The 27,607-nt window shown below is 50.9% G+C and overlaps 1 protein-coding gene and 1 pseudogene across 1 annotated transcript in view; both read right to left on the bottom strand.

The window, feature by feature from the left end:
- Positions 1 to 9,079: 9,079 nt before the first annotated feature.
- LOC111552568 lies at positions 9,080 to 17,648 on the bottom strand (annotated as a pseudogene).
- A 3,222-nt stretch (positions 17,649 to 20,870) lies between these two features.
- The window catches only part of CRISPLD2 (cysteine rich secretory protein LCCL domain containing 2), a 95,979-nt gene continuing 89,242 nt past the window's right edge, over positions 20,871 to 27,607 (bottom strand). The window contains exon 15 of the mRNA XM_023226883.1: positions 20,871 to 23,791. Coding sequence (XP_023082651.1) covers positions 23,737 to 23,791 — 55 coding nt within the window. The 3' untranslated portion in view covers positions 20,871 to 23,736. The remainder of the gene's footprint in view (positions 23,792 to 27,607) is intronic.

The following is a 27,607-nucleotide window of genomic DNA, read 5'->3' as shown; positions in this document are numbered from 1 at the left end:
CCCACACCCATTCACCTACACTCACACCCACACCCACCCACACCCACTGACCCACACCCATTCACCCACACCCACTTACCCACACCACACCCACCCACACCCACTCACCCACACCCATTCACCCACCCACACCCACTCACCCACACCCACACCACTCATCCACCCATTCACCCACACCCACACCCACCCATACCCACTCACCCACATCCACACCCACTCACCCACACTCACAGACACTCATCCACACCCACACCCATTTATCCACACCTACACCGACACCCACCCACACCCACTCACCCACACCCACATCCACTCAGGCTGGCACCACGCAGACGTGCCATTTCCCTAACATTCCATCTTTGATGTAGGAGGAAAGCAGAGTGCCCCCAGAAAAGCCACGCAGACATGGCAGAGAGTGCAGACGCCACTCACACAGGGGCCCCAGCCGGGAAGCGATGTCCCCCCATTAACGTTGAACTGAAATCACACTGAATGGCTTGCCCCGGGGCCTTCTATGTGCTTAGGCTGGTTTCAGCCCCTGCATTTGCCGCCGTTGGCTGGGGTGGCCTTAGGAATGAACACGCGTGCCGGGGAACACACTCCCCGCTTAACCCCAAGGCTCCTTCTGGCTTGAGAGCGTGGGGACGGCAGCCTGGGCTCTCCACGGCTCCTCTGAGTCCTGATCTGCGTGTGGGGCTGCACCCTGACTGAGACCCGGCCCCTGGTGTCTTTCCCCGCTGTGGGGGCCTTCCACCAGCCCCTCCTACCATCCGCTGAGGACAGAAACGTGCAACCCAGCTAGTTCCCAGGGTTCAGCACGTTGTAGCCCCCCAAAGAAACGGCCCAGCAGCCAGCGCAGTTGAAGAAAGAGTTTCAATCTCTGCTTTGCAACTGCCAAGGGACTTTGAAAGAACATCCAAGTGAGACCAACCTCCCACCTCAACAACAGCTCTTGAAACAGCCCTTGCACCACTCCTGCCCTCTGATGGGATCGTGTCGGAGTCACTCAGGCCCACTGACTGCCCCCCAGCCCCCTCAAAACCCCTCACATGGCCCCAAATCACTCAGATTGGAGGCTCACCTGACCTTTCTCCCCTTCCTCCTCTCCATGCCCCTCCCCGTGCCGGGCACCCCCCCCCCCCCCGCCGACCCTCCGTCCTGCTGGCCGCTGGGGGTCCCACCCTCGCTCATGGCCGCAGCATCTGCTGGCACCGCATCCATCCACTTCTCCTGCTCCTCCCTCACCGAGGGTTCCCCCATAACCCCCTACTCTGGCAATGTAGTTTTTTCTCACTCTGCCTCTCCCTGGAGGATTTCTGGTGAGTGTTACCAATAAGCAAGCTTTTTAAAAACAAGTGACATTCATCGCGGACTTATGTGTCTGGCACCGTGCCCAACATTTCCTAGACTGCACAACCTCCTTTAAACACACTGATTGCCCTTCCGAACAAGGATAATTATTAGGCAGCCTTTTCTCCATTTTGTAGATAAGGAAACGGGCTGGAGGGGTTCCCAAGGTCTCCCAAGGTCACAGTGCTGGGAGCCAGAGGGGCCGGGTGCAGACCCAGGTCTGGCTTGGCATCGAAGTCCCTGGGCGGCTCTATTTTCTGTTTCTGGGCTGTTGCAGGAACTGGCTGCAAAGAACCATCCCTTCTCACTGGCCTGAACAGCTTGTCCACATTTTCCAGGAGAGTGGCCCTCAGGGTCCCTAGGGCCACTTCCCTCTTTTACTGACAAGGAAGATAAACTGAGCCGGTGCCGTGGGTCTGAGGCCGGGCCAGGGAGGCAGAGCGGCTCTGGCTCTGGCGGGATCCCTGGCCTGGGACCAGAACTGAGTCAGCGAAGGCACAGCCCCACCCTTGGGATGGGTGAAGCCAGGCCCAGGGAAATGGGACCGCTCCCCCTGGCTGGGCTGGGAGGCTTTGTTTAAAGGGTGTCCTTTCAAAGGACTGTTCCGAGTAATAGGCCATGCAGGGGCTGTGGACAGCACCACATTTAACCCCCGGCCAGCGCCCCTCTCCCCCCGTCTTGAAACCCCACGAAGCTGAAGGGGAGAAGGCTGGCCTGGAGCCCAGGGCTCCGAGTCTCTGTTTCTCACCTGTAAAATGGAGCAACAGCCAGGTGCTCCAGGTGCTGTGAGGACCAAATGAGATAATGGAAGGAAAAGTGCTTTGGAAACTCACTCACTCCATGAAGCGTCTTCGTGAAGAGCTGCAATGAGCCAGGCTACGGAGGGGGTGTGCAGAGTCCTCTGTCGGGAGCGCAGAGTCGTGCCCAGATGAGCCTTGGAGCCCCAGAGTGCCGGGCAGTTCTGGGGCACAGGAGGGAGCTGCAGCTAGAAGGGTGGAGGGCAGTGAGCTGGAGGGTTTGCCGTCCCAGAGGCCAGAGCCAGCAGGAATGCCAGTTCGCCCCGGCCTCGTATTCAGGCCCCAGCATACTTTAGCTCACAAGCTCTTGCAAACAGGGGGCTGAGGCTCTGGAGAGGGCACTTGTCCAAGGGCACACGGCCGGGGCCTGGTAGAGCTGCGTTTGACTGCCTGAGCGGAGGCCCAGAGGTGCCTGGGAGTGGGAGGAGGGGCAGGGCATGCAGGTGGCCAGGGGTCAAGGCGGGGAACCCAAAGGCCACCCTCAGAGCCTGAAGGCCAATGGGATGGCGAGGGCACCCTGTGGGAGGGTCTGAGTGAGGGAGGGGACAGAAGACACAGGGTCCTTGTGCCAGGAGCCCCATCCGTTCTCTCGGTGACTCTGCCAGAGCTGGGCCGGGGACGCTTCCCCCTGATCACTGAAGGGTGACACTTCACTTTTCAGGACCCGGCCTGGGCCTTTGTCTTCTGGACAAACAGTTGGAGTAGGGCGAGAACACATCCTCTTGGAGATAAGGCCGGGGCAGGCTCAAGGCCAGACCTCCCTGGAGCTGGCTTCATGGATGGCTGCGGGCTCCCAGCCTGACTCTCTGGGCCTGGAGACGCTGGGTTTTTTCTGGTGATAAGTTAGCCTCGAACCCCTGAGGAACTCAGGGGGCTTAGCCCACTTCAAGGATTATATGGAGTTTACAGACAAATCTGACGAGAAAGTCTGTGGTCTTTAAACAAATGCAATACTCAGTGCACTGCTTTGCTTTGGTGTGCTATGAAGGCCCGGCCACTCGAAGGAGGGCTCGTGACAGAGCCCCTAACTTGGATGTGGAATTGAGCTCAAGCACCTGTTTTTTTTTGTTCTTTTCTTTCTCCTCTCTCTCTTTCTTTGTTTTGAGACGGGGTCTTGCTGTCTTGTTGCACTGCTGTGGTGTGATCCTGGCTCACAGCAGCCTCAAATTCCTGGGCTCAATACCTCAGCCTCCCGAGTAGCTGTGATTACAGGCTCACGCCACCATGCCCGGCTGTTTTTTAAAATATTTTTATAAAGATAAGGGTCTCCCTATGTTGCACAGACTGGTCTCGAACTCCTGGCCTCGAGCAATTTGTCTGTCTCAGCCTCCCTCTCAAAGCACCAAGATTACAGGCGTGAGCCACCGCACGTGACCTCGGGCACCTTTTCTAAACTCTTTTGCTTAGGGATCAGTTAAAAATTAAAATGGTCATGGGGCACACCTGTTTACTCTCATTAACAATTAAAATAGCTGTAGAGAATCTTATGGGAGAAGCATGGATTTTTTTTGACAGCTTTTTTTTTTGAGATATAATTCACATAGACACAATTCACCTGTTAAAAGCCCACAGTTCAGTAATTTCTAGTGTATCCACAGAGGTGTGCAGCCATCACTACAATCCTCTTTAGAATATTTTATTTCACCCCCCAAAAATCTCTGCACTTTAGCCATCATCCCCAATTCCTCAACTTCCTCCAGCCCCTGTAACCATGAATCCACTTTCAGTCTGTCTGGATTTGCCTGTTCTGGACGTTTCCTATAAATGGCATCATGCAGTCTGTGGTTCTTTGTATCTGGCTTCTTTCACTCAGCACCACGTCTTCAAAGTCATGAACGTTGTCGCACGTACCTGAACACGATTCCTTTTTCATGGCCGAATAATGTTCCGTTGAGTGAATGGAGCACATTTTGTTTGTCCATCAGCAGCTGATGGACATGTGGGCTGTTTCCACTGTGTTTTGGCTACTGTGAATAGTGCTGCCAAGAGCGCTCTCGCACATGTGTTTGTGTGAACGTGTTTTCATTTCTCTTGGGTGTAAACTCACAAGTGGAATGGCTGGGTCCCATGGAAACGCTATGTTTAACCTTTGGAGGAACAGCCAGATTGAGAACATATAGATTTTTACAACTTACATGACCTGTTTACTAAGAAAATTCGCTGATACTGGTGAATGTTTACTACGCCCCAGGGTGTCCCATGAGTGATCTTATTTTGTCCTCACAAGCTTATTTGGTCTGTTCTTTTACTGTCCCCAGTGGACAGAGCGGGAAAGCTGGGGATCAGAGAGGTTGTGACACCTGAGTAGATTCAAATCCCAGCTCGTATGAATCAGGGATTCGAATCCAGGCTGTGGGGTCCCCTCCCTTCTGATGCTTCCTGATGAGTGGCCTCTACTTAAGTGCCCAGTCTGCGGAGGACTGGGGCTCCGTTTCAGCCACAGAAGCGCTCATTTTGGAGAACTGGCACCCCCCGAGGCTACGTTTAACTCTTCCTTCTGGCTCCGATGGGAGCTGGGTCATGGGCGCTGTGTGTCGAGGCCGTCACCATGCTCAGCTCATTCATCCATCAGGACATATGAGCCACCTACTGCTGCCAGCACAGGCCAGGCCAGCAGAGTCCAGTGCCCTCGTTCCAGGTCAGCCTCCTCATAGTGCAGGGCACTGCCACCACACCATGTTGTCCTTCCTGATGGCAACACTGGCTGTGCAAATGAAAGCAGCATTTCTATTTGGCCGGATTCATTGGTTCTCATGTTTGAGCTGCATCAGAATTTCCTAGAGGGCGTCTTCAAACCCACATTGCAGGCCCACTCCCGGAGAGTCTGCTTCTGTCGGTCTGGCGTGGGGCCCGAGAATCAGCATTTACACCAAGCTCCCAGGTGAGGCTGCTGCTTCTGGCCCAGGGACCCCGCTTTAAGGCATTAAATTAAGAAGTCTCAGGGATGGGGGCTGGGCCCTGGGATGGGGGCCGGACCCTTTTTCTTGGATAACAGGTCAAGGGGTTCAGTCACTACTTGGGCTAAATGGCCTCTAAGAAATGGGGTTCCTGCTTCCCTGGAGGCCTCTCTGGATCCCTGGGGTGCGCGGATGGAGCATATATCGGACTGGAAGGAGGAGAGGCTGCCTAGATGGGCCGGGGTTAGAGGCATCCGTTCTCACCCCTCTGGGGAGTGGTAGAAATTGGTCCCTGGTGCTCTGCTGCCCCCTGGTGGTGGGCAATTCTGCACTGGCCCCTTTGAGGGGCGTGAGACCATTGAGCGCTGCCTGAAGCTGGGGCGCCAAGCTGGACCCCACTGCCAGGATCCTCATACTTGCTCTCTCTTGGGAACTGATCTGCTGTCAGTCACATGCACTTTAGTGAGAATAAGTCCAAGTCCTTGATTCTTGTCTCCTGGGGGCGATTTACACTTAAACCCCGTGGCTCGTTGCTAAAGAACAGGAAGGCTCTGCCCGAGACTTGAAGCTTCATGCACCAGGGAAGGAAGGGGAGGGTCCTCCCAAGAGTCTTGCTGAACAGCTGTGTACCCTGACCCCTGAACCTGGGAGGACCTGGCCGTGGGCCTGCTTCCCAGTCAGAGTCTCCTCCACCTCGAGGGGAGCGGCCGTGCCGTTTGCATGCTGCCTTAGAAGACACCATCCTCAGAACTTCAGCACTTACCACGTGCTGAGCGTCTTTGCTGTAGCCTCCTGCACGTGCGCAGTGGCCATCCAAAGTCATCGTTATTTTACATGCCAGGCAATGGGAGCCCAGACACGCTAAGAGGCATCAGTCAGGGCGTGGCGATGGCCATTGGCCAGTGGGCTCTATGGACCTGGGCCTCAGAGAGGCAAGAGCTGAAGATGTGGTGTGGAGATGGGCCGGGGGCACACATGCAGATGACGTGTAAGGCAAGGGATGGGATGACTGCAGGGGAGAGGGAGCCCGGGGAGAAGGGAAGAGGCCCAGGGTCGGCCAGTTAGCGGGGACCAGGAAAGGAGTGGGGCGGAGAGGCCGGGGAAGGAAGGAGAGAAACCGCGAGGGCGTGAAGCATGCACGGGGCTTACAGGCAGACAATAACAGATGCTTTGTGACCTTCAAGAAAAATCTCACCATTTGATTGGCTGTTCTGCTTGGCTGTAGTGCAAAGCCCGCCCACTTTGAAGAGGGGCCCAGGGACAGCCTGAGGCTCCGTCCTCTGGGGCACTTGAATTCAAATGTCTTTCCTGTGTGTTTTTGCTTGAAGTCCAATTTTCAAACTTGTTTTTTCCTCCTTTTTTTTTTTTTTTGTAGAGATGGGGTCTCCCTATGTTGTCCACGGTGGTCTTGAACTCCTGGGCTCAACTGATCCTTCTGCCTCTGCCTCCCTAAATGCTGGGATTGCAGACATGAGCCAGCATTCCTGGCGAGATCCAATTTCCAAGGAGAATATCTATATTCTTTAGAATAGTTTACATTAAACTAATACAAACTATTAGTTTATATCATACCATTGTAGTAGTTTGAATCTTCAAAAAGATTCATCCACATCCGAACCCCAAAGGATTATGATTGGGGCCTCATCTGGGAAAAGGGTCTTTGCAGATGTGATGAAGTGAAGGATTTTGAGATGGGATCATTCTTGATTAGGGTGGCCCCACATTCTGTGACAGGTGTCCTTACAGAAAACAAGGGGAGAAAGAAAGCCTTGTGAAGGTGAGGTGGAGACTTGGGTGTCCTGGGATATGTCGGTATCTATCATCCATCATCTGTCTATAGGTAAGTAGTCAGGCTGTAGCTACGGACAACCATATGTAGATATAAAATATTCTCCATTGCATATAGATCCTATGTCCTATAAAATGAGAGCGCGCCATCTGTGTCAGTGTTTCTTGAAGGATGGCCTGAGGAACTCCTGCATCACAGTTGCCTGGGGCTTTGTAAAACTAAAGACTCCCGGGCCAGTTTTCAGACCTATGGGATTAGACTGTGGGTGGGGCCCAGGAATGGGCACTCTAGACACGTTTTCTGGGCGTTTCTGATGCCCCTCGTGGTTCCCTGATATGGTAAGGATGGCTTAGGAGCAGGTGGGGGGAGTTTGTCAACCAGAAGGGACCAGGAATGTGTCTGAGCAGAAAGGCAGGGACAGGGTGGCCTGTTCTGGCTAAGGGGGAGATTGCTGGCGCACCTCCCTCTGGGGCTGATGGACAGCTGGTGTGTGCTGGGGCCCCAGATATTTGGGGTCATGGGGACCCTGCTCCATCCTTGCCGGCACTGGGGCCTCCACCGCCCTCTGGGCCCAGCTGCTGTTGGAGAGGGGCCAGGAGTACACACAGGCTGTTGTCAGCCCGTCTCACACTCGGCGTGCCTGGCCTTCCTGACGTTTAGACAGCTGCTTTGTGTCTGGCTGCTCTGGGAATTCCAGGACCCGGGAAGTGGCCGGAGCTGACATCCCAGGAGCAGCTGGTGGGGTGGGCCGTGTGGCCATCTGGAAGTTTCCGGGCCTCAGGGAACACTTATGTAACTGGTTTAGAGGGGAGGTTTGGACAATGGATTCGCTGAGGGGCCAAGAACAAACTGAGCCTTTCCCAGGGCGGGCAGGTCCTCTCCCGCCAACAAGCATCTTATCTTATCCACTCCCCAAGGCCCCTCTCAGCCCCAGAGGATCCCTGCTGTCAAAGCCAGAAGAGCAGGCAATGGGACTGAAGCTCTCCAAGGGCAAGGACTTGTCTGTTTTGCCTTGTCACCCTCTGTGCTTAGCACAGCGCTTGGCCCGTGGTGAGTGCTGAGCGAGGGTTGAACGAACATATGCGCTCATGTGCGTGATGGAGTTTCCTCCAGGAGGAAGGAGTGGCCCAGAGCAGTGGCTCACAAAGTAGGATTCCCGGGCCAGCCCAATCAGCATCCCCTGGGAGCTTGTTAGAATGCAGGTTCTCAGGCCCCGCCCCAGAACTCCTGAGTCAGATGCTCTGGGGCTGGGGCTGGGCCTGGCCATCTGTATTTTGTCGAGCCCGTTAAGGGATTTAGATCCAGGCCGGCACAGGAGAACCCCTGGTGTAGGGCAGCAAGAGGCAGATTCCAATACCAAGTGACCCCCAACAAAACCCAACAGCTACCACTCATGGCACTATCACTACTACTGCCCCCACTACTACGGCTACTATCACTACTGCCATTGCTATCACTGCTGCTACTGTTATCACTGCTACTACTTCTACTAGTACTGTTGGTTTAGTTGAGGCAGAAGAGCTGGGTCCTTCACGTATGGGCACTCAGCTTAGACTGTAGCTGAGTCCCCGAAGGTGCACCACAGATGCTTAGATGTTTCCAGGGACTTGTGGGCAGCTGCAGGAGAACCACCAGTTTGGATGAAAGGGCACACGGGGCCTCTGAAGTGACACAGATTTGGATTCAAGTCCTGGTCCTGCCTCTTTATTTATTTATTTTTGAGACTAGGTTTCATTTTGTCACCCAGGCTGGAGTGCAGTGGTGCGATCTTGGCTCACTGCAGCCTCTATTTCCTGGGCTCAAGTGATCCTCCCAACTCAGCCTCCCAAGTGGCTGGGACCACAGGTGCCCATCACCACGCCTGGCTAATTTTTGTATTCTTTGGAGAGACGGGGTTTTGCCATGTTGCCCAGGCTGGTCTCCAACTCCTGAACTCAAGCGATGCTCTGGCCTTGGCCTTCCAAAGTGCTGGGATTACAAGAGTGAGCCACTGTGCCTGGTGGCCCTGTCTTTTAATAGTGGGGAGACCTTGGGCAAATCACATCAAAGCCCTGTGCCTCAGTTTCTTTATCTATGAACTGAGGGTGGTAACATACTGTCTTCCTCACAGGTGTCTTGGAGATTAAATGCGTTTGTCTCTGAACGTGCTTACAGGGGTGTTTGGGATGCAGAGGACACTAAATGATAGCTGCTGCCATTGCTAGTGTTAGTATTATGATGACCATTATTTAGTTATTTTTCCAGGAACACGTGGACTTTATTGAATGCCATTGTAGAAAAGCATGTGAGGGTAAAGGGCTGATACAGGACTTGGCTCTGGGGGCAGGGGAAGGAATGGAAGGTGGAGCACGTGGGAGACAGGGCGTGGGCAGAGCTTCTGACCTGGATGGTGCCTCCTGATCTTTCGAGAGACTTGGAAGATCAATACTGGGATGACGATGAGCAGAATGGTCACGAGGATGCCCACCATCAGGGCCCCGATGTTCAGGCACTTGGCGATGGAGGCGCAGGCCGGGGCCCTGGTCAGGTCGCCAACCATCTTCCAGTCCCTAGACTTCACGGAGGAGGCCAATGCTATGAAGCCCAGGCAGCAGGAGTTCATGAAGAGGGTGCTAAACAGGGACCAGATGACATGGTTGGACACAGAGGTCTCGCAGCGGATGTAGATCACGGTGGACATCAGGGGAGCAGGGTTGTGGGACGCCCCCAGCACAGCCACCTCTTGCTCCTCCTTGAGCATCTCATAGTCAGTGGAGCGGCCGGTGTTGGTGGGAGTGAAGAAGGTCTGGACAGCGGCTCATGGTGTCCAGTGAAGACCAGCTGTGCTCAGGTTGTTGGGATGGTTCTCTTCTGATGACCATTATTATCACCACTGCTGTTCCTACTATTATTACCAGTTCCATTATTACTGTTACTAACACTATTATTAATATTACTATTATTACTAGAATTAGTACCACTAATAGCAAGCAGTATTACTACTACAACCACCACTTACTATTACTGTTACTGCTGCTATCATTATTACTACTGCTACTATTATTACTACTGTTACTACTACTTCTACTATTACTATTTGTTTAGTCGAGGCCGAAGAGCTTGACCCTCCATGCACACACAGCCACCTCCCATGCCTAATGACTTAGCTCTGGGCTCTGGGAGCAAGAACCCAATTAATGCCCTACACTTGGTGGCTGAGTCTCAGCCTGGTTCAGTTGGAGGACTCAGAGGCACGGGCGGTGCCCTAGAAAGACGCAGCTGGCAGCTGGCGGTGCAGAGGCAGAGCTTGTGCTGCTCCCTGCCCCCCCCCCCCCCCCCCCCCCCCCCCCCCGCCGCTTGGGGAGCGGTTCGGTTTAGCTCCCCTGGAATGCATCTGTGTTCTTCCTGATGGCTCCTGGGTGTCAGGGAAGCCCCACACCATTTCCAGCTTCTCATGCTCCCAGCTTAAAAGGACCCCAGCCAACCGTTCTTCCCAAGCAAGCAGACGGGATTTATGGTGGCAGTTTCTTCAAAGTGGTTCTTCTCTACCCAAATCCAGAAGTGAAACAAAACAGAACACCCCTTTACCCTTTCGAAGCCAGGGAAGGGAGCTCCTCTTATTTTTTAAAAGGCCCAAAAGTTGCAAACGAATGTCAACTTCATCCTGTGGTTTGATTTAAATATTTCTTTGGGAGAAAGAGAGAAAATATAATATTGAACTTAAAAAAAAAAAACTTACAATGAACTGTTATAATTCAGAACATGATGCACAAACCCAGATTTAATAAATGGAGCAACAAAACAAAACAAAATAATACAACAGCAAAAAAAAGTTTCTTCTGAGAGGCTCCTCGTGTGAGGCTGTGCGTGTCTGGCAAATCATCTTGGAAATGGGTGAGGTTTAACCAAGGGTCATTGAGTCCCAGCACTGGGATTGTCTGCTCCCTGCTCTGAAAAAATGGAAAAGCTACCTCTATACAAGGCATGGATTTCTCCAGAGTTGGTCAAATATATGATGCTTTTTACAAGTGCGATTTTCCCTAATCGTAATATTGTATGTGATCATTAATGAAAATTTGAGAAATGGAGAAAAGCAGAAAGAAAACAATCCCTTGTTCAGAGAGAACCTCGTTAATTTGTACTAAATTTCCTTTCAGTCTTTTTTCTGTACATTTTAAAACAAAGATGCTGTCATATTGTAGATTATACTTTGTATTTTTTAAAAAATTTACTATGGCCACGATTTTTCTTTCTACCTTCTTCTTCAACCCAAAGGTACCTGCATTGATTGACAACACCATCAGTCCAGCTTTGTGAAGCCAGATAACCGGGAGGCATCTGACCCTGCCTTCTCCTGCTCCCCAAAGCCTGTGTACTCCCAAGCCAGTGTCTTTGCCTCAGTATCTCTCTGCCAGCTTCTCTCCATCCCAGTGGCCACCATCCCAGTCTGAGCTGCTGAAATCTCTCACCTGGGCTGGGAAACAGCCTCCACCTGGTCTCCTTGCCTCCATGCTGGACCTGTCTACCCCTTTTCCATGCTGCCATCAGAAGGAGCCTTGGAGATGCAAATCTCATCCCAGCACCCTTGGTGAACACTTCCATGACTGTGGCCATTGCTCCTAAGATAAAGACCAGATTCCTCCTCCAGGAAGCCTCCCTGCCTTTACACACAAAGTCTCCCGATTCAACACCACGTGCCACTGACTACCGCTACTATTTGTGGGACTCTTGTTTACCCCTCCCCTGATCTGGGAACCGCTCTATCTCTGGTGCTCAATCCTGAGCAGTCACTTGAGAACCTCCTTTGTTGATAGAATGAACGAGAAAACTCTCACTGCACATCCGCAAACATGATGTTAGGGCGGCATCGTGACTCGCAGGATGCATCTCTGAACACCCACTCCATTCTGGCATCTGCCACCCTAAGTGCCAAGGACGGCACCGTCACCCTCATTTTGTTATCGGAGAAATAGGGCTGGCTCTTAGTCTAAAGAGAGATACTGGGGAAACAGCTGAGCAGAAAGTAGGACTAGAGACACAAGTCCCCGAAAATCCCTTCAGGCCTTGCTTCCTGAGCTGGGAGGGGAACTGCGGTTGCCAAAGGCAGCCCTGGCCCCCCGTGTTCTGCTGCTGCGTGACTCCCAGCCTGCAGCGAGGCCCACACCCTCCCACTCTTACGACTGTCGAATTGTCTCTTGTCACCACTGACTGGTGAGCGAGCCACGGGGGCAGTTTTGAAAGACAGCTGGTGAGGTAAGCTGAGGCCACACAGGCAGCCCGGAGACACTGGCAGCATCGAAACTTCCTTTCCTTGGCTACACTTTGGGGTTAGGCCCCCAAGTCCCTGGGGACAGTGCAGAACTTCCACATGAAGGGGCCACTGGGGGGTCAAACAGGAGCGCCTGTGGCCACTCCAAGCTGGGACCCATCTCTGCCGACACCTCAGGGTGTCCCTGCTGTATTCAGTGTCCTTTTGTTTAAAAAATAATAATTTTCCTCTTAGTACATGGCAGGTGGTGGGGTTTGTTGCCCTTGAATTGGCAAAGCAGCTAGAGGAAAAACCAACCCACGCAGTCTGGAAGGGAAGGAGCCGTCGAAGGCTGAGACTTGGCTTCTCCCTCCTTAGCATCTGGGCGGTGGGCAGGGAGTGAAGCGTCTCGTCTGTGAAGTGGCCGTCGCTCTGATCCACATCGCTGCCCTTATGATAAAGTTTGCTGAGCACAGAGCCAGTGATCTGGGGACGATTAGTATCTGCATCGAATTGAATTGATTGTCATTTTCTCCAGACAGGGTCTTGCTCTGTAACCCAGGCTAGAGTGCCGTGGCGGGATCATAGCTCACTGCAGCCTCCGCCTGTCGGGCTCAAACCATCTTCCTGCCTCAGCCTTCTGAGCAGCTAGGGCGACAGGTGTGCCCCATGCCCGACTGATGCTTTTGTATCTTTCTTGACGTGATGTTCTTCATGACTGTGCTGCTGGTTTTGACTCAGGAGTCTGGGACCCGAGAGCTATCCTGAGACAGCTTTGGAGGATGGAGCGCGCTATGCAATTAAAGGCCCCAGGAACCAGGTGGTTCAGGCTCAAATCCCAGTTCTGTTCCCTCCAGTCTGTGTGAACTTGTGTGAGTCACTTACCCCCTCTGTGCCTCAGTTTCTTCATCTGTAAAATGGGGATAAAATGACACCTACCTCATGGGGTTGCTATGAGGATTAAGAAATTAATATTAGGCCAGGCACAGTGGCTCACACATGTAATCCCAGCACTTCGGGACGCCGAGGTGGGTGGATCACCTGAGGTCAGGATTTTGAGATTAGCCTGATCAACATGGTGAAAACTTGTCTCTACTAAAAATGAGCCGGGCGTGTTGGTGGGCTCCTGCAATTCAAGCTACTTGGGAGACTGAGGCAGGAGAATCGCTTGATCCTAGGAGATGGAGATTGCAGTGAGTTGAGATCACTGCCATTGCACTCCAGCCTGGGCGACAAGAGTAAAACTCCATCTCAAAACAAACAAACAAACAAACAAACAAACAAACAAGGAAATTAATATTTATAGAGCTGAAGGCAGTGCCTGGCACAGGTAAGATGGAGCACTTTGGAAAGAGAGTAGCTGCCTGGTTTCGATCACACCATCTTCAAGATGCAGCTTGCATCACACTCTTTCTGGGCCCAGGGACACAGTGGCTCAGTCACTAGAAATGTATTCATGTTTTACCCCCTTCCTTTCCCTTGGGCTCCCCATTTACACATGCGCACACACACACACACACGCGCATACACACATGCACACATGCACGTATGGAGGAGGCACAGAGCCCCTTTTCTCCATCAGTTTCCTGAGCCCAGCCCACCAGGCAAGGCGATCGGCGAGGAGGGAGGAGGTTGAAACTCTCCAGGAAGCTCCTGGTTCCCCATGCTCTTTGTCAACTCACTCGGGAGAAATCAGCCCCATTTACTTTCTGCTTCCTTTTAGCCCTTCATTGAACAGGAAAATGTCAAAAGGTCAGGCAAAAAGTCAGGAAGGGGAGTCACAGAAACAAACTCTCTTCTCCCCAGGGCTGAGCAGGTGGAAGCAGAGGCACCTGTCTTTCCTACCCAGGAAGTCACACTTTGCGGCCTGTCGTCCCCCATGGAGCAGCGGTTTACAGCCATACACATCCCGACCTGCAGCCTGGAGCTGCTGAAATCAGAAAACGAGACCAGTGTCCGCACTCGCTCCTCCAGGGTTGGTGCCGTGCCACCAGCTGTGTGTTCGTTCATTCGCTCATTCATTCATCAAAGTGGCACTGGATATAGGCACTGTAGAGGGCATCCTTGACATAAGTAACTCCATCCTGGAAAAAGACTCCATCCTGCATTTCAAAAGGCATCATGATAACAGGGACCAGATGTTTTGCCTAATCCACAAAGGCTGCGCCTATCCAGATAAGGACTCCCGGGCGGGCACACTCTCTTCCTCTCTCAGTCCGCGCCAGAAGACTCTGTGGCCATAAAGAGAGCAGGACTCCCCCAGCTTGAACCGGCTGTCTTAACAGACACTGTCTTGCTGTCACGGTGGTAAGTGCCTGGCGTCTGCCGCCGAAGGCTCTGCCCACATAAAAGACTCTTCCTTGGAAGGTGCTGACGGACCACCCAGACCCGGACAGGCCGGGACGTCCTTCTTATCCACATCACTCTCCCTGGACTGGTTCATTAATCCTTTCTCATATCTTCTCCCCCCTTTTTTTTTTTTCCTTTCTGAGATGGAGTCTCACTCTGTCACCCAGGCTGGAGTGCAGTGGTGTGATCTCAGCTCATTGCAACCTCCGCCTCCCGGGTTCAAGCAATTCTGCTGCCTCAGCCTATCAAGGCATAATTGGATCAGGGTGCATATAGCATCCCTGGTCTGCAGGGAGCTATCAGATTATGGTGCCATTTGTTCAGGATAGCACTAGCTACAAGGTGTCATTGCTATGTTCTCTGTGGTGGCATCTGCTGAGAGGGCCAGGTCTCCCACCCATGCCCTTTCCCTGTGGGGAGATCCCCTTCAGGATCTCTTGGCTCTCTCCTTTGGGGGCATGGGAGCCTCTGCCAGCCCTCCCACACCAATCCAGGGCATTGCTGCCTCACTGGGCGGCTTCAGGCTTGCTGCCCTGGACTCCCTCCCAGACCCCTGTCCCGAGAGAGATTCAGCTTGCAGGGTGGAGGGTGGGGAATACTGCAGGTTCTGAGTGGAAATGTGGAACAGGCCCCTTCTCCTGTTTGGTTTTCCAGAACTGACCTGGCACGTTCTCCCTTTTTTCCCAGCTGGATTTGTCTCTGTGAGAGGTGGGAGCAGGTGACTCTTTCCAGAACCCCGAGTTCATTTAAGTGGAAAAGGGATTTGTTAAAAGGATCTTGAAGGTCCCACAGAATCTCAGGGAGAGCTGGAGGACCAAGCAGGGAAGCTCTGCAGCCGGAAGTGGCTCCCAGGTCCTGCCACGGAGCTGTCTGAGGGGACCCGCCTGCTTGGTGGCAGCGCTATGGCTCCATGCAGCCCCCTGGGGTGGGAGCCCGGGCTCTCCTGTTAGACCCACACTGGGGGTGCCATATTAACAGCAGGCCAGTTCAACAGGAACTGCAGATAAGCAATAAGTACGTGTTGGGGCTAAGCGTGTCCCATACCATGTTTTACTATTATTTTATTTTGCCTAAATTTGGCATTCCCACATGCTGCCCCTGAAGCCCCCACCCCTCCCCTGAGAGCTTTCTGGACCCCACCCCTTGCACGTGCACAAGCTGCAAGGGAGTCTGGGAAAGTGAGCGTCAGATACTTGAAGTTTCTACAGGGGGAGGGGGCCCTGCCTCGTAGGTCTGGGGAGCCCCTCAGACCATTGCCAGCATCTGGGTTTAGGCTTTTGATCTCCATCATCAGGTCTGTATGGAGTGAGGAACCAGACTCTCCCCAAATCTGTTATTTTTGAGATACAAGCATCTCTTCCCTCAACCTGTTTTCTCTGCCAGTTTTTTTTTTTTTTTCCTATTTAGACACCATTCTCCACCAGAAGGAACCAGGGCTCCTTGGAGAAATGGCTGATTCCAGGGCTGGGCAGGAGAAGTACAAGATGAGCCAGGAACATCTTGTTGTGCCAGAAAGTCAGGAAGTCTTCGAATTGACGGGCCGCGCTGGGAGGACATGGAGCCAGCTGGACGGAGCTCCCCTCTCCAAATCTGGGACAGTTTGAACATCCAAATAAAACTGATAGGAAAGCATTTTAATCCACTGCATAAAATAAGAATTCCTGAGTCCATGGCAATGTATATGTGTGTATATTATAGATCAATGATATAATCATATCATATCTACGTCTATATATCATATATACATAATATATATTTAGATAGAGATTGTATATCTATATGATACACATATAAAATATGACATCTATCAATTATATAACATACACATATATCAGTATACACACACATGCATGTGTGCATGCAACTAAATAAATAAACGGAGGAAAAGGGAAATCTGTTCCTTACAGTACAACGCCAACTAATAAACGCAGAAAGAGTAGTGGAGTTAGAAAGTTCACCTTTGGCAACCATCATAAAATACTTGTCTCAAGAAAGAATCATCAACAGAGGCAAAAACTAGTGGGCGAAGGTTTTATGGGGAATAGGCTATTTACATAGTCTCAATGTATCTCTTCAGAAGATAATTACTTAGTGTAAAAAAAAAAAAACAGAAGCCAAGCACGGTGGCCCACACCTGTAACACCAGCACTGTGGGAGGCTGAGGCAGGTGGAATGCTTGAGCCCAGGAGTTTAAGGCCAGACTGGACAACACGGCAAAACCCCATCTCTACCAAAAATACAAAAACAGCCAGGCACGGTGGCACACACCTGTGGTCCCAGCTACTTAGGAGGCTGAGGTGGGAGGATCACCTGAGCCAGGAGAGGTGGAGGCTGCATTGAGCCATGTTCATGCCGTAGCACTCCAGCCCGGGCAACAGAGTCAGATCCTGTCTCTAAATAAATAGGAAATTCACAGTGTAGAGATCTGCTAGTGCCTCAGCCAAGCCACCAGAGTCAGCAGCTGCAGGAACACGACGGACAGACGCAGCTTCTGATATCAGGATGGAGAAGGACACAGTGTCTCCCCTAGGGTATCTGCTAAAAGTGTAAACCCCGAGCCTCATGGCAAAGAAACACCAGACAAACTCAGGTTCAGGGACGTTCTTCGAAATATTGGCCAGCGATCTTTAACTAAAAATGTCAACATCATGAAAGGCAAAGATAGGCTGGGGCCAGTGGCTCACACTTGTAATCCCAGCACTTTAGGAGGCTGAGGCAGGCCGATCACCTGAGGTCAGGAGTTCAAGACCAGCCTGACTGATATGGCAAAACTCCAGCTCTACTAAAATTATAAAAATTAGCTGGGCATGGTGGCACACGCCTGTAATCCCAGCTACACAGGAGGCTGAGGCTAGAGAATCGCTTGAACCTGGGAGGCAGAGGTTGCAGTGAGCCAAGATCATGCTACTGTACAAAAAACAAAACAAAACAAAACAAAACAAAAAACCACAAAGATAAACTAAGGAGCAATTCCCGATGCAAGGATACTAAAAAGATATGAAAGCTTCCCGGTGTGGTGGCTCACACCTGTAATGCCAGGGTCTGGGGGGCCGAGGTGGAAGGATCAGTGGAGCTCAGGAGTTGAGATCAGTCTGGGCAACATGGCAAAACCCCATCTCTATAAAAAAATTAAACCAAAACCAAAACCAAAAATTAGTCGGGCCTGTTGACACATACCTGTGATCCCAGCTACTCCAGAGGCTGAGGCGGGAGGATCTCTTGAGCTTAGGAGATTGAGGCTGCAGTGAGCCCTGATTGCGCCACTGCACTCCAGCCTGGCTGACAGCAGATGAAGACCCTGTCTCAAAAAAAAAAAAAAAAAAAAAAAAAGAAAACTGAATATACCTCACGACCTGAGATTTTCTTTTGCCATAAAGGACGTTACTGAGACAACTGGTAAAATCTGAACAAAGTCTATAGATTAGATGATATTGCACTAATGTTAATTTCTTGATTTAGAGAATTATATCATGGCTATGTAAGAGAATGTCCTCATTCTTAGGCAATATACACTCAAAGTATTGAGGTAAAAGGAGTGTGATGCCTGCAATTCTCTATTAAATAATTTAGAGATGAGATACAGAAAGAAAATGACCAGTGCAATCCAATGCTAGCGTCTGGGAATCTGAATGAAATGTATATGGGAATTCTTTGTATTCTTCTTGCAACTTTTCTGCCAGTCTGAAATTGTGTCAAAATAAAAAAATTAAAAAACAAACAGGCAGGGTGTGGTGACTGGCGCCTGTAATCCCAGCACTTTGAGGAGCTGAGATGGGAGGATCGTTTGAGCCCAGAAGTTCGAGACCAGCCTGGGCAACATGGCCAAACCCCGTCTCTACAAAAAATACAAAAATTAGCTGTGCGTGGTGCCGTGCACCTGTGGTCCCAGCTACTTGGGAGGCTGAGGTGGGTGGATTGCTTGAGTCTGGGAGGCAGAGGTTGCAGCGAGCCTAGATTGCGCCATTGCACTCCAGCCTGAGTGACAGAGGAGACTCTGTCTCAAAACAAACAAACAAGAAGTCAGTTTAGAAACTCAAAAGCTGACATTGACCCCTTTGTTCCTGCTATTGGGCTGTGGCCTCCCTTCCCTGGGGTAGAAGCCAGGAAAGCAGTGGCTGAAGCAGTGAAGGCTTGGGAGACAGTGTTAGAGGAGAAAATAGTGCAGGGAATGCCAAATGCATTGGTCAAAATAATGATATTAGGAGCAGTAACCATCTGTATGTCACAGGACATATGCCACCCATTGAGGATGCTGTGGACAGAGCTGGAAGTGTTTCACAAACATCAGCCCTTATTATCCAATCTTGGTGATTTTTGCAATTGACCTGCACAATCTTAACTTACTCAACATTTTAAAAGCCTGGTATTTATTAAAGAGGAAAGCTATCCCCCCCATGCATGGAAAAGGACCGCACTGGAGCCTGAGAGGAAGGCAGGCGCCTTCACGGGGAGAGGAAAGGCCAGCCCCGTGCTCCCAAATTGTTCTGGGGCTTCAGTGAATTGGGGCATTCAGGGAGATGTGACTGTGCCTGGGTGAAAAGGGGCTGCCTTTGGGCTTTTGCCTGGGAAGAAGGTGACTATTATGTACTAAATTTCCCACCCTGAACAAACACATAGGGTTTTGTTTGTTTGTTTGTTTTGTTTTGTTTTGTTTTGTTTTGTTTTGTTATTGAGATAAAGTCTCACTGTATTGCCCAGGCTGGAGTGCAGTGGCGCAATCTCGGCTTACCACAATCTCCACCTCCTGGGTTCAAGCCATTCTCCTGCCTCAGTCTCCCAAGTAGCTGGGATTACAGGCGCCCAACACCACGCCTGACTAATTTTTGTATTTCTAGTAGAGACAGGGTTTCACCATATTGGCCAGGTTGGTCTCGAACGCCTGACCTCAAGGAATTCACCCACCTCGGCCTCCCAAAGTGCTGAGATTACAGACATGAGCCACTGTGCCCGGCCCGTAGGGCTTTGAAATGATTCCAGACACTTCCACAGGTTGCTACGCGAGTGATGCGTTTTGCTGCGCTAAGAACTTGATGCGCCGCTTCTTCCCTGGAGAATGTGGCCTCACCCCTCATCGGACCCCATCTGCGAGCTCCTGACCCTCGCGACGGGACTTCCAAACACACGCAGACCTGCGAGTGGACGGACCCCCTTGGGAGCTCTAGCTGTGGCCAGCTGCACCCTCGGCCTCTTCTCCCAAGGCTGGGAGCTCCAGCTGTGACAGGTCACCCCACCAGCCTTGGAGCTACTCTCTGAAGCCTCTGGCCAATGCTGACACTGCCTTCTAGGGACCAGGGACCTTACAGTGCTCCTGAGAACAGCTGGTAGAAGGTGCACCTCAAACCGAGGCCTGCTGCTATCCTAAGTGAGCAAGTAGGCCTTGATCATTCTGGAGCTCACTCACTGCGGGGTTAATGGGCTTCATCTGTCGAGTGTATTCTCTGTGAGGCTGGGTCTCATTCTCTCCTTGTTTAAGCACTGGGAACCTAAGGGGAAAAAAATCTCTGTGTAGCAATAAACTGTGTGATTTGTGAAATCGTACTTTGATCATTTCCTTATTGTAACCACACAAAACAAACCCTAACCCCCAATGTATTTCGTGTGTGTGTGTGTGTGTGTGTGTGTGTCTCGCTCTGTCACCCAGGCTGGAGTGCAGGGGCACAATCTCGGCTCACTGCAACCTCTGCCTCCCGGGCTCAAGCAATTCTCCTGCCTCAGCCTCCTGAGTAGCTGGGACTACATGCGTGTGCCACCATGCCCAGCTAATTTTTGTATTTTTTTGTAGAGATAAGGTTTCCCCATGTTGCCCAGACTGCTCTTGAACTCTTGGACTCAAGTGATCCTCCTGCCTCAGCCTCCCAAAGTGCTGGGATTACAGGCATGAGCCAGCCTGTGTATTTCAAGGTAGGGCCTTTAAGGAGGTAATTCAGGTTAAATGGGTCCTAAGGGTGGGGCCCAGACCCAGTATGACCAGTGTCCTTATAAGAGAGAGACACCAGGAGTGTACATGCCCAGAGGAAAGGCCATGTGAGGATATGGCCAGGAGGCAGCCACCTGCAAACCAAAGAGAGGCTGCAGAAGAAACCAATGCTGCTGTCACCCTGATCTTGGACTTCCAGCCTCCAGAACTGTGAGGAAGATATCTCTGTGGGTTAAGTCACCCAGTCTATGGTATTTTGTTAGGGCAGCCAGAGCTTAGACAATGACAGAATGGCCTTGAGCCCGCCACCACTCAGAATGTGATCTGGGGACTGGCAGCATTCGCATCACCAGGATCTTGCGAGAAATGGACAGTCCCTGGCCCCATGCCAGCCTTGCTGAGCCTGAATGTACGTTTTGGCAAGTCCCTCCCTCCTTCCCGTGGATGGGGTGGAGGTCTCCACCAGGCCCTGGCTGTCGGCATCTCCGCGTATATGAGCCATCCTAGGAGAAGCAGCCAACACAAAACAGGCCAGAGCCTGAAAGATGGTTTTAAATGTTTTATTTCACAAATTGTTCAGATTTGTTCATAAAAGATATGTTACAGGAACATTTTAGAAATCAAACCAGTTTTACTGAAACAATTGCAACAACGTGGCCCCTGTTCATGCAAAGCACAAAAAACATTTACAATAAAACTTTGTACACAGGAAGTAGCAAAATACATCATTTTTCATAGAAAAAAGCACACACATGAACTGCGGGCCGAGTGAGCCTACAGACGATATGAGAAACCAGCACAGGCTTTGGAATACGGTAGGGCAAAACTCCTAAGAAAGCCAAAAATGTTCACTCTGGGGCCAGGAGAGCCAGGAACGCCATTGGCTTGGTGCAAGATCTTTTTAAACATAGGGTAAGTGCTGAGAGCATGAGGGGCTCTAGTCCACACACAGGAGGGGTGGTGCTAGGGACAGGGCTTATAATTTATAGTCTTGTTTTCATGTTCTGAAGACAAATATTCCAGTTTCAAAATGTTTGTGGGGATGATAAAGACAGCCAGGTCCATGGCCGGGCGCAGTGGCTCATGCCTGTAATCCCAGCACTTTGGGAGGCCGAGGTGGGTGGATCACCTGAGGTAAGGAGTTCGAGACCAGCCTGGCCAACAAAATGAAAGCCCATCTTTATTAAAAATACAAAAATTAGCCGGGCACGGTGGCTCACGTCTGTAGTCCCAGCTACCTGGGAGGCTGAAGCACGAGAATTGCTTGAACCCGGGAGGCGGCAGTTGCAATGAGTGGCGATCACGCCACTGCACTCTAGCCTGGGCAACAGAGTGAAAGTTGGTCTCAAAGGGGGGGAAAAAAAGACACCCAGGTCCTGCTCTGGGCGAGGACTTTCTATCCTGCTAGGAAGGCCCAGTGAAGGAGGCGTTAAGGAACCTGGGGACTTTATTTTTAAATGATGGGGTCAACTCACACTGGAAGTTTCAAGTCTCCCTTGGATGGGATGCTTTGGAAGTAAGGCCACTGGGATTGTCCTGGACTCTCCACTAATTTGGCAGCACCACACAAGGCGATCTAATTTATCTTGCAGACACAGACACAGCCACAAAAGTCCAGCAGCAGAGCACTCAGCACCCAGAAGCTTCCCAGATGTTTGGTGGTAACTGGACTCACGACCTGACAGGCTGACCAAATTCTTCCTCTCCGACATTTGGGGCTGAAGAGTCAGTAGCTATGAATTACGACTAGCCTACAATGCACAGAGCGCAGATAGAATCCTGCACATTTTAGCTCAGTCAGGTTCAGAGTTGAACTGCTTTTTGCCAACTCCTTAAAGGGGTGGGTTTTTGTTTTGTTTTAAACCTATTTACCTTCAGATTCTGCATTTATTAGAAAGGCAATCAAAGAAAGGAGGCATCACCTAGGTGCCCAGGTACCGTTTCTTGTCCAGTCTACAGTATCTTAGTTTTTTGCTTTCTGCTAGTTCTTTCGCCTAAGAAATATTTTGAATCAAATTTGAAACTAGCGTTTGCCAAAGTGATCTATCGGCTGGCCTGGTGGTAGAGAGTGGAATTTTTACCTTCTGCAAAAAAATGCTATTTACAAAAGGGTATTTCATTTCACTGTGGGCTTTTGGTCTGGGCTCATGAAGCACTTTTATACAGTGATGGCAGCCAGGATGTACTGCACTCCTCAGCACCTCGGGAACGTTTGGCAAGAGTCGTTTCACAAAAACAGGAAAAGAGATCCTTCTAGTGTATTCTCATCTCTCGCTGTCATGAGGCCACAGGATGGTTTCATAACCACAAACTGAGCTGCTAACCTCGGGGAGGAATGTACCAAAGACTCCATTCCTCCCACGGCTGAAAAAATAGGCCATTGGGTGCATGGGGAATCTGCACATTTAATTGTCATTTTTAAAAGGAGCAAAGAGCAGCCCTTCTTTGGCTGTTCCCAGACATCTCATCTCCGTGGAACCTTACGAGACCAGGAGTTAAGAAGTGGGCTTCAAACAGGATCGCTTGCAAAGAAAAGTCCTGGGTGTGAACCAGGACACGTAAACCAGTCTGAGGCAGGGTGGGAGCCACAACAGGTAGGGGGTAAAGAAAGGGTCCTAATCCTTAGTCCTCAACGGGACCAAAGGTCACGGCAGAAAACAGGTGGGCCACAAAGACGAACGACCTGACAAAGACAAGATACATCTCTGAAGTGACTGCTGAACTCTACATAAACCAGCACTGCTGTGTATAGAGCCGGCCTGAATGCGGCCACTGAAGGGGGCCTGTGGCAGGCCACAAGCAAGGACACGTGCCAGGGCAGAGCCGGGGTCTCTCATACCCCCAGCCCTCTCATTCTAGCCCATTTGTCTGTCTGACCAGCAAACATTAAAACTATTTTTCTCTGTTGGTAGGGACGGACTGTGGTTTTTATTTTTAAATAACTATCTTCTACTCATTCCTGAAACTCACCGGCACTTGCTCGAAAGGCCGCTTCCGACACTGTGAATGCTTCACAATTGCAAGCTCCAAATGGTTTGTTCTCTTGGCAGGGGGGTTGAAATCAACTTCCTCCGCCAACAGAAGAACACACAGCAAGGAACATTTTGGGCAACTGTCCCCTTTAAGAGACAGGTCAGATCTCTAAAGGAGAGAGGGCGCCCAGATGGAGACCCCGGGGCCCCGGCAGGGCTGGGCACCAGGGGTCCGGCTGAGCACCCTGGGATTCTGTTGCTTCCGTGAGGGGATGAGATGTCACCTCACCCAAAGGCCACAAAGTGACGGACAATGAACATCAGTCAAAGGAAGTTTCCTGACTCTCCATGTACCCCTCCCCACAATGACAAAATAAAAATTAAAGCAAAACCCCGAAGCCCTCTTGAAGACGCCCCTTCTCCCCTGGTGCTGGAAATTCACTGCCTGACAGCAAAGATCCGGAAGGCCTTTCCGTCCCGAGGAGTCCCCAGGCTGAAAAAGAAGAAAGAGGGCCCGTTACTGAGAGATCCGGAGGGCCTCCTGCAGGGACTCTGGCTGGGCAGGGAGACCTGGGTGTCCCCTTCTTGATCCCGTAGTGGAAGAGCCATGGCCAAGGGACGCTTCCCCACAGCCACTAGAAACAGAGCCTGCCTTGGGTTGAGAACAGCTGGCAAGTCCCATTTTCTTTGCACATGAGCATCCGTCTGATTCTAGGTCAGGGCTGTTAAGTTATTTCCTTTGAACTCAGGGATGTGCTGGCCCCAGTCTGTCGGGATTGGACTCACCCTCCGAGAATTCTGCTTGCTTCCACTACCATCTGTCAACCGGAACAGTGGTGTCTTGGGAGGGATTAAGGCGCTATCTCAGCACTACTGCATATGCCAGGTGCTTCACCGCCTTTCACCTTCCTCCGGAGGGAGCTGTTATCCCTCGTTCACAGGGGAGGAAACGGAGACACCAGGAAATGAAGTCATTTACCCAGGGTCCCACGGCTAGTAAAAACTGCCCTCTCACAAGAGGAGTTAAATCCGTCAGCTAATCAAAGACGATTTTTAAAAAAGAGTTTTAGGCCAGGCGCAGTAGCTCACGCCTGGAACCCCAGCACTTTGGGAGGCCGAGGTGGGCGGATCACCTGAGGTCCGGAGTTGAAGACCAGCCTGGCCAACATGGTGAAACCTCGTCTCTATGAAAAATATAAAAATTAGCCGGGTATGGTGGCAGGTGCCTGTAATCCCAGCTACTCAGGAGGCTGAGGCAGGAGAATCGCTTGAACCCGGGAGGCAGAGGTTGCAGAGAGCTGAGATCATGCCATTGCACTCCAGTCTGGGGGACAAGAGTGAGACTTTGTCTCAAAAAAAAAAAAAAAAAAAAGAAGAAGGTTTATTGGTCAGGCACAGTGGCTCACACCTGGAATCCCACCACTTTGGGAGGCCGAGGCAGGTGGATCACTTTAGGTCTGGAGTTCGAGACCAGTCTGGCCAACGTGGTGAAACCCTGCCTCTACAAAAAAATTAGCCAGGCATGATGGTGTGCCCCTGTAATCCTAGCTAGTTGGAGGTCGAGGCAGGAGAATCACTTGAACCTGGAAGGTAGAATTTGCAGTGAGCCAAGATTTTGCCACTGCACTCCAGCCTGGGCAAGAGTGTGACTCTGTTTCAAAAAAAAAACCAAACCAGCTTTATCAAGTGTTACATACCTTGTAAACTTCTCCTTTCTAAGTGTACAATTCAATGGTTTTTAGAGATTTTATACGGTTGTGCAATCATCTCCACAATCCAGTGTTAGATAATATTTAAAAATTGTTTTAGACACAAGGTCTGTCACCCAGGCCAGAGTGCAGTGGCATGATCATGGCTTACTTCGGCCTTGACCTCCTAGGCTCAAGCGATCCTCCCTCCTCAGCCTCCTGAGTAGCATGTCACCACGCCTGATGGACACATTTTATTTTTTGTGCAGATGGAGTCTCACTATTTTGCCCAGGCTGGTCTCAAACTCCTGGGCCCAAGTGATCCTCCTGTCTCAGCCTCCCAAAGTGCTGGGATTATGGGTGTGAGCCACCGTGCCAGGGCTAATGGTGTCTTTCAAGGCATAAAAGTTTTAAACTTTGATAGAATTCAACTTATCAATTTGTTTTCATTTATAGATGGTGCTTTTGGCATCATATCTAGTAAACCATTCCAGGTCATGAAGGATTTATACTTGCTTTCCTAGACTTCTGTAATTTTTAGCTCTTATAGTTCATTCTTGGATCCATTTTGAGTTAATTTTTATATATGGTGTGAGACAAAGGTCCAACATCACAGTTTTACATGTAAATATCTAATTGCCCTTGCATCATTTGTTGAGAAACTATTCTCTGCCCACTGAATGGTCTTGGCACTCTTGTCAAAATCAATTGACTAGAAGTGTGATGGTTTATTTATGGACTTTCAATCATGTTTTTTTTTTTTTTTTTACCTTTTTTTGAGACTGAGTCTCGCTCTGTCACCCAGGCTGGAGTACAGTGGTATAATACTGGCTCACTGAAACCTCTGCCTCCCAGGTTCAAGCGATTCTCTGTCCTCAGTCTCCGAACTAGCTGGGATTACAGGTGCATGCCACCATGCTGGGCTAATTTTTGTATTTTTAGCAGAGATGGGGTTTTGCCACGTTGGCCAGGCTGGTCTGGAACTCCTGACTTCATGATCCTCCCGCCTCGGCCTCCCAAAGTGCTGGGATTACAGGCGTGAGCCACTGTACCAGGCCCGATCACGTTCTCTTGATCTCTGTCTGTCCTGATGTGAGCACTACCATCTTGATTATTGTCACTGTATAGGGTGTTTCAGGATGGGGAAGCCTAAGTGCCCCCTCCCACTTTGCTCTTCTTGCTGTGGGCACAGCCTTCTGGAACACCAGGGATGCCTGGGAGCTTACCAAGGGCCACCATGGCTGTCTCATTCTCTACAACCTCCCCGATTTTCTGCCCCAGATGATAACTGCACATTTGGACTAACTGGCCTTCCTGTGTCTTGGCCACCAGGTTTGATACTGTTTCTGACAGCGGCCAGAGGTGTGTGGTTTTCCTGGCTCTGCTTCAAATCAAGAAAACCGCTGGTTGGCATAGTCCCGCCCCTGTAGAACTTCCAGCCATAGGAGCTGGTGGGGGTGAACAGGAGCGGTCCCAGGGTCAGACACCACAGATCCCTCCGTTCTTACCCGAGCTCCACATTTTTTTGAACAAGCACCTCCCTGTTTGTTGTATGCCTCTGTGGTGTGTTTCTGGAGTCCTGAAACTGCTGTTTTTGCACACTGCTTTTGGGAAGAAGATTTCCCATGCATCCTGCTTCGGCATTCTGTAAATCTCACCTCTGGAGCGCATCTTCCAGACGCGAGTCTCCATCCCCACACTAACATTTAGTAACTGTGTGACGGTAGGCAAGTCGCTAAGTCTCTTTGGGCTTATTTTTTATTTTTATCTTTATTTTGAGATGGAGTCTTGCCCTGTTGCCCAGGCTGGAGTGCAATGGTATGATCTCGGCTCACTGCAACCTCCACCTCCCGGGTTCAAGCGATTCTCCTGCCTCAGCCTCCCAAGTAGCTGGAATTACAGGCATGCGCCACCACACCCAGCTAATTCTTATATTTTTAGTACAGACAGGGTTTCACCATATTGACCATGTTGGTCTCGAACACCTGACCTTGTGATCTGCCTGCCTCGGCCTCCCAAAGTGCTGGGATTACAGGTGTAAGCCACCAAGCCCAGCCCTGTCTTTTTGGACTTCTAAGGATACTTTCTGGAATGTTCTGTGACAGTGCCGATGTTCGGGGGTACCTGGGTTGTGGGGGAAGGTCCAGGAAGGGGCCAGGCTGGAGAGGAGACCCAGAAGGTAGGAGGAGGGGAGTGTTAAATTGACGACGGGAGGCCACTGTTTTGGACTGGGCTAAGCCCGACAGACCAAACCAAATCAGATTGGAGTTGCCTTGCTAGGTGCCCCTCATCAAACTGAACTTAGAAATGGGCTGGTTTTAGGCCAGGCATGGTGGATCATTCCTGTAATCCCAGCACTTTGGGAGGCTGAGGTGGGCAGATCACTTGAAGTCAGGAGTTCGAGACCAGCCTGCTCAACACAGTCAAACTCCTACTAAAAAGACAAAAATTAGCTGGGCTTGGTGGCAGGTGCCAGTAATCCCAGCTACTTGGGAGGCTGAGGCAGGAGAATCGCTTGAACCCAGGAGGTGGAGGTTGCAGTGAGTGAGATCATACCACTGCACTCTGGCCTGGGCAACAGAGTGAGACTCTGTCTCAAAAAAAAAAAAAAAAAAAAAAAA

The sequence above is a fragment of the Piliocolobus tephrosceles genome, chromosome 17 (assembly GCF_002776525.5).
Source record: "Piliocolobus tephrosceles isolate RC106 chromosome 17, ASM277652v3, whole genome shotgun sequence".
In the NCBI taxonomy this organism is placed as follows: Eukaryota; Metazoa; Chordata; class Mammalia; order Primates; family Cercopithecidae; genus Piliocolobus; species Piliocolobus tephrosceles.
This window is presented reverse-complemented; position numbering and strand designations above follow the sequence as displayed.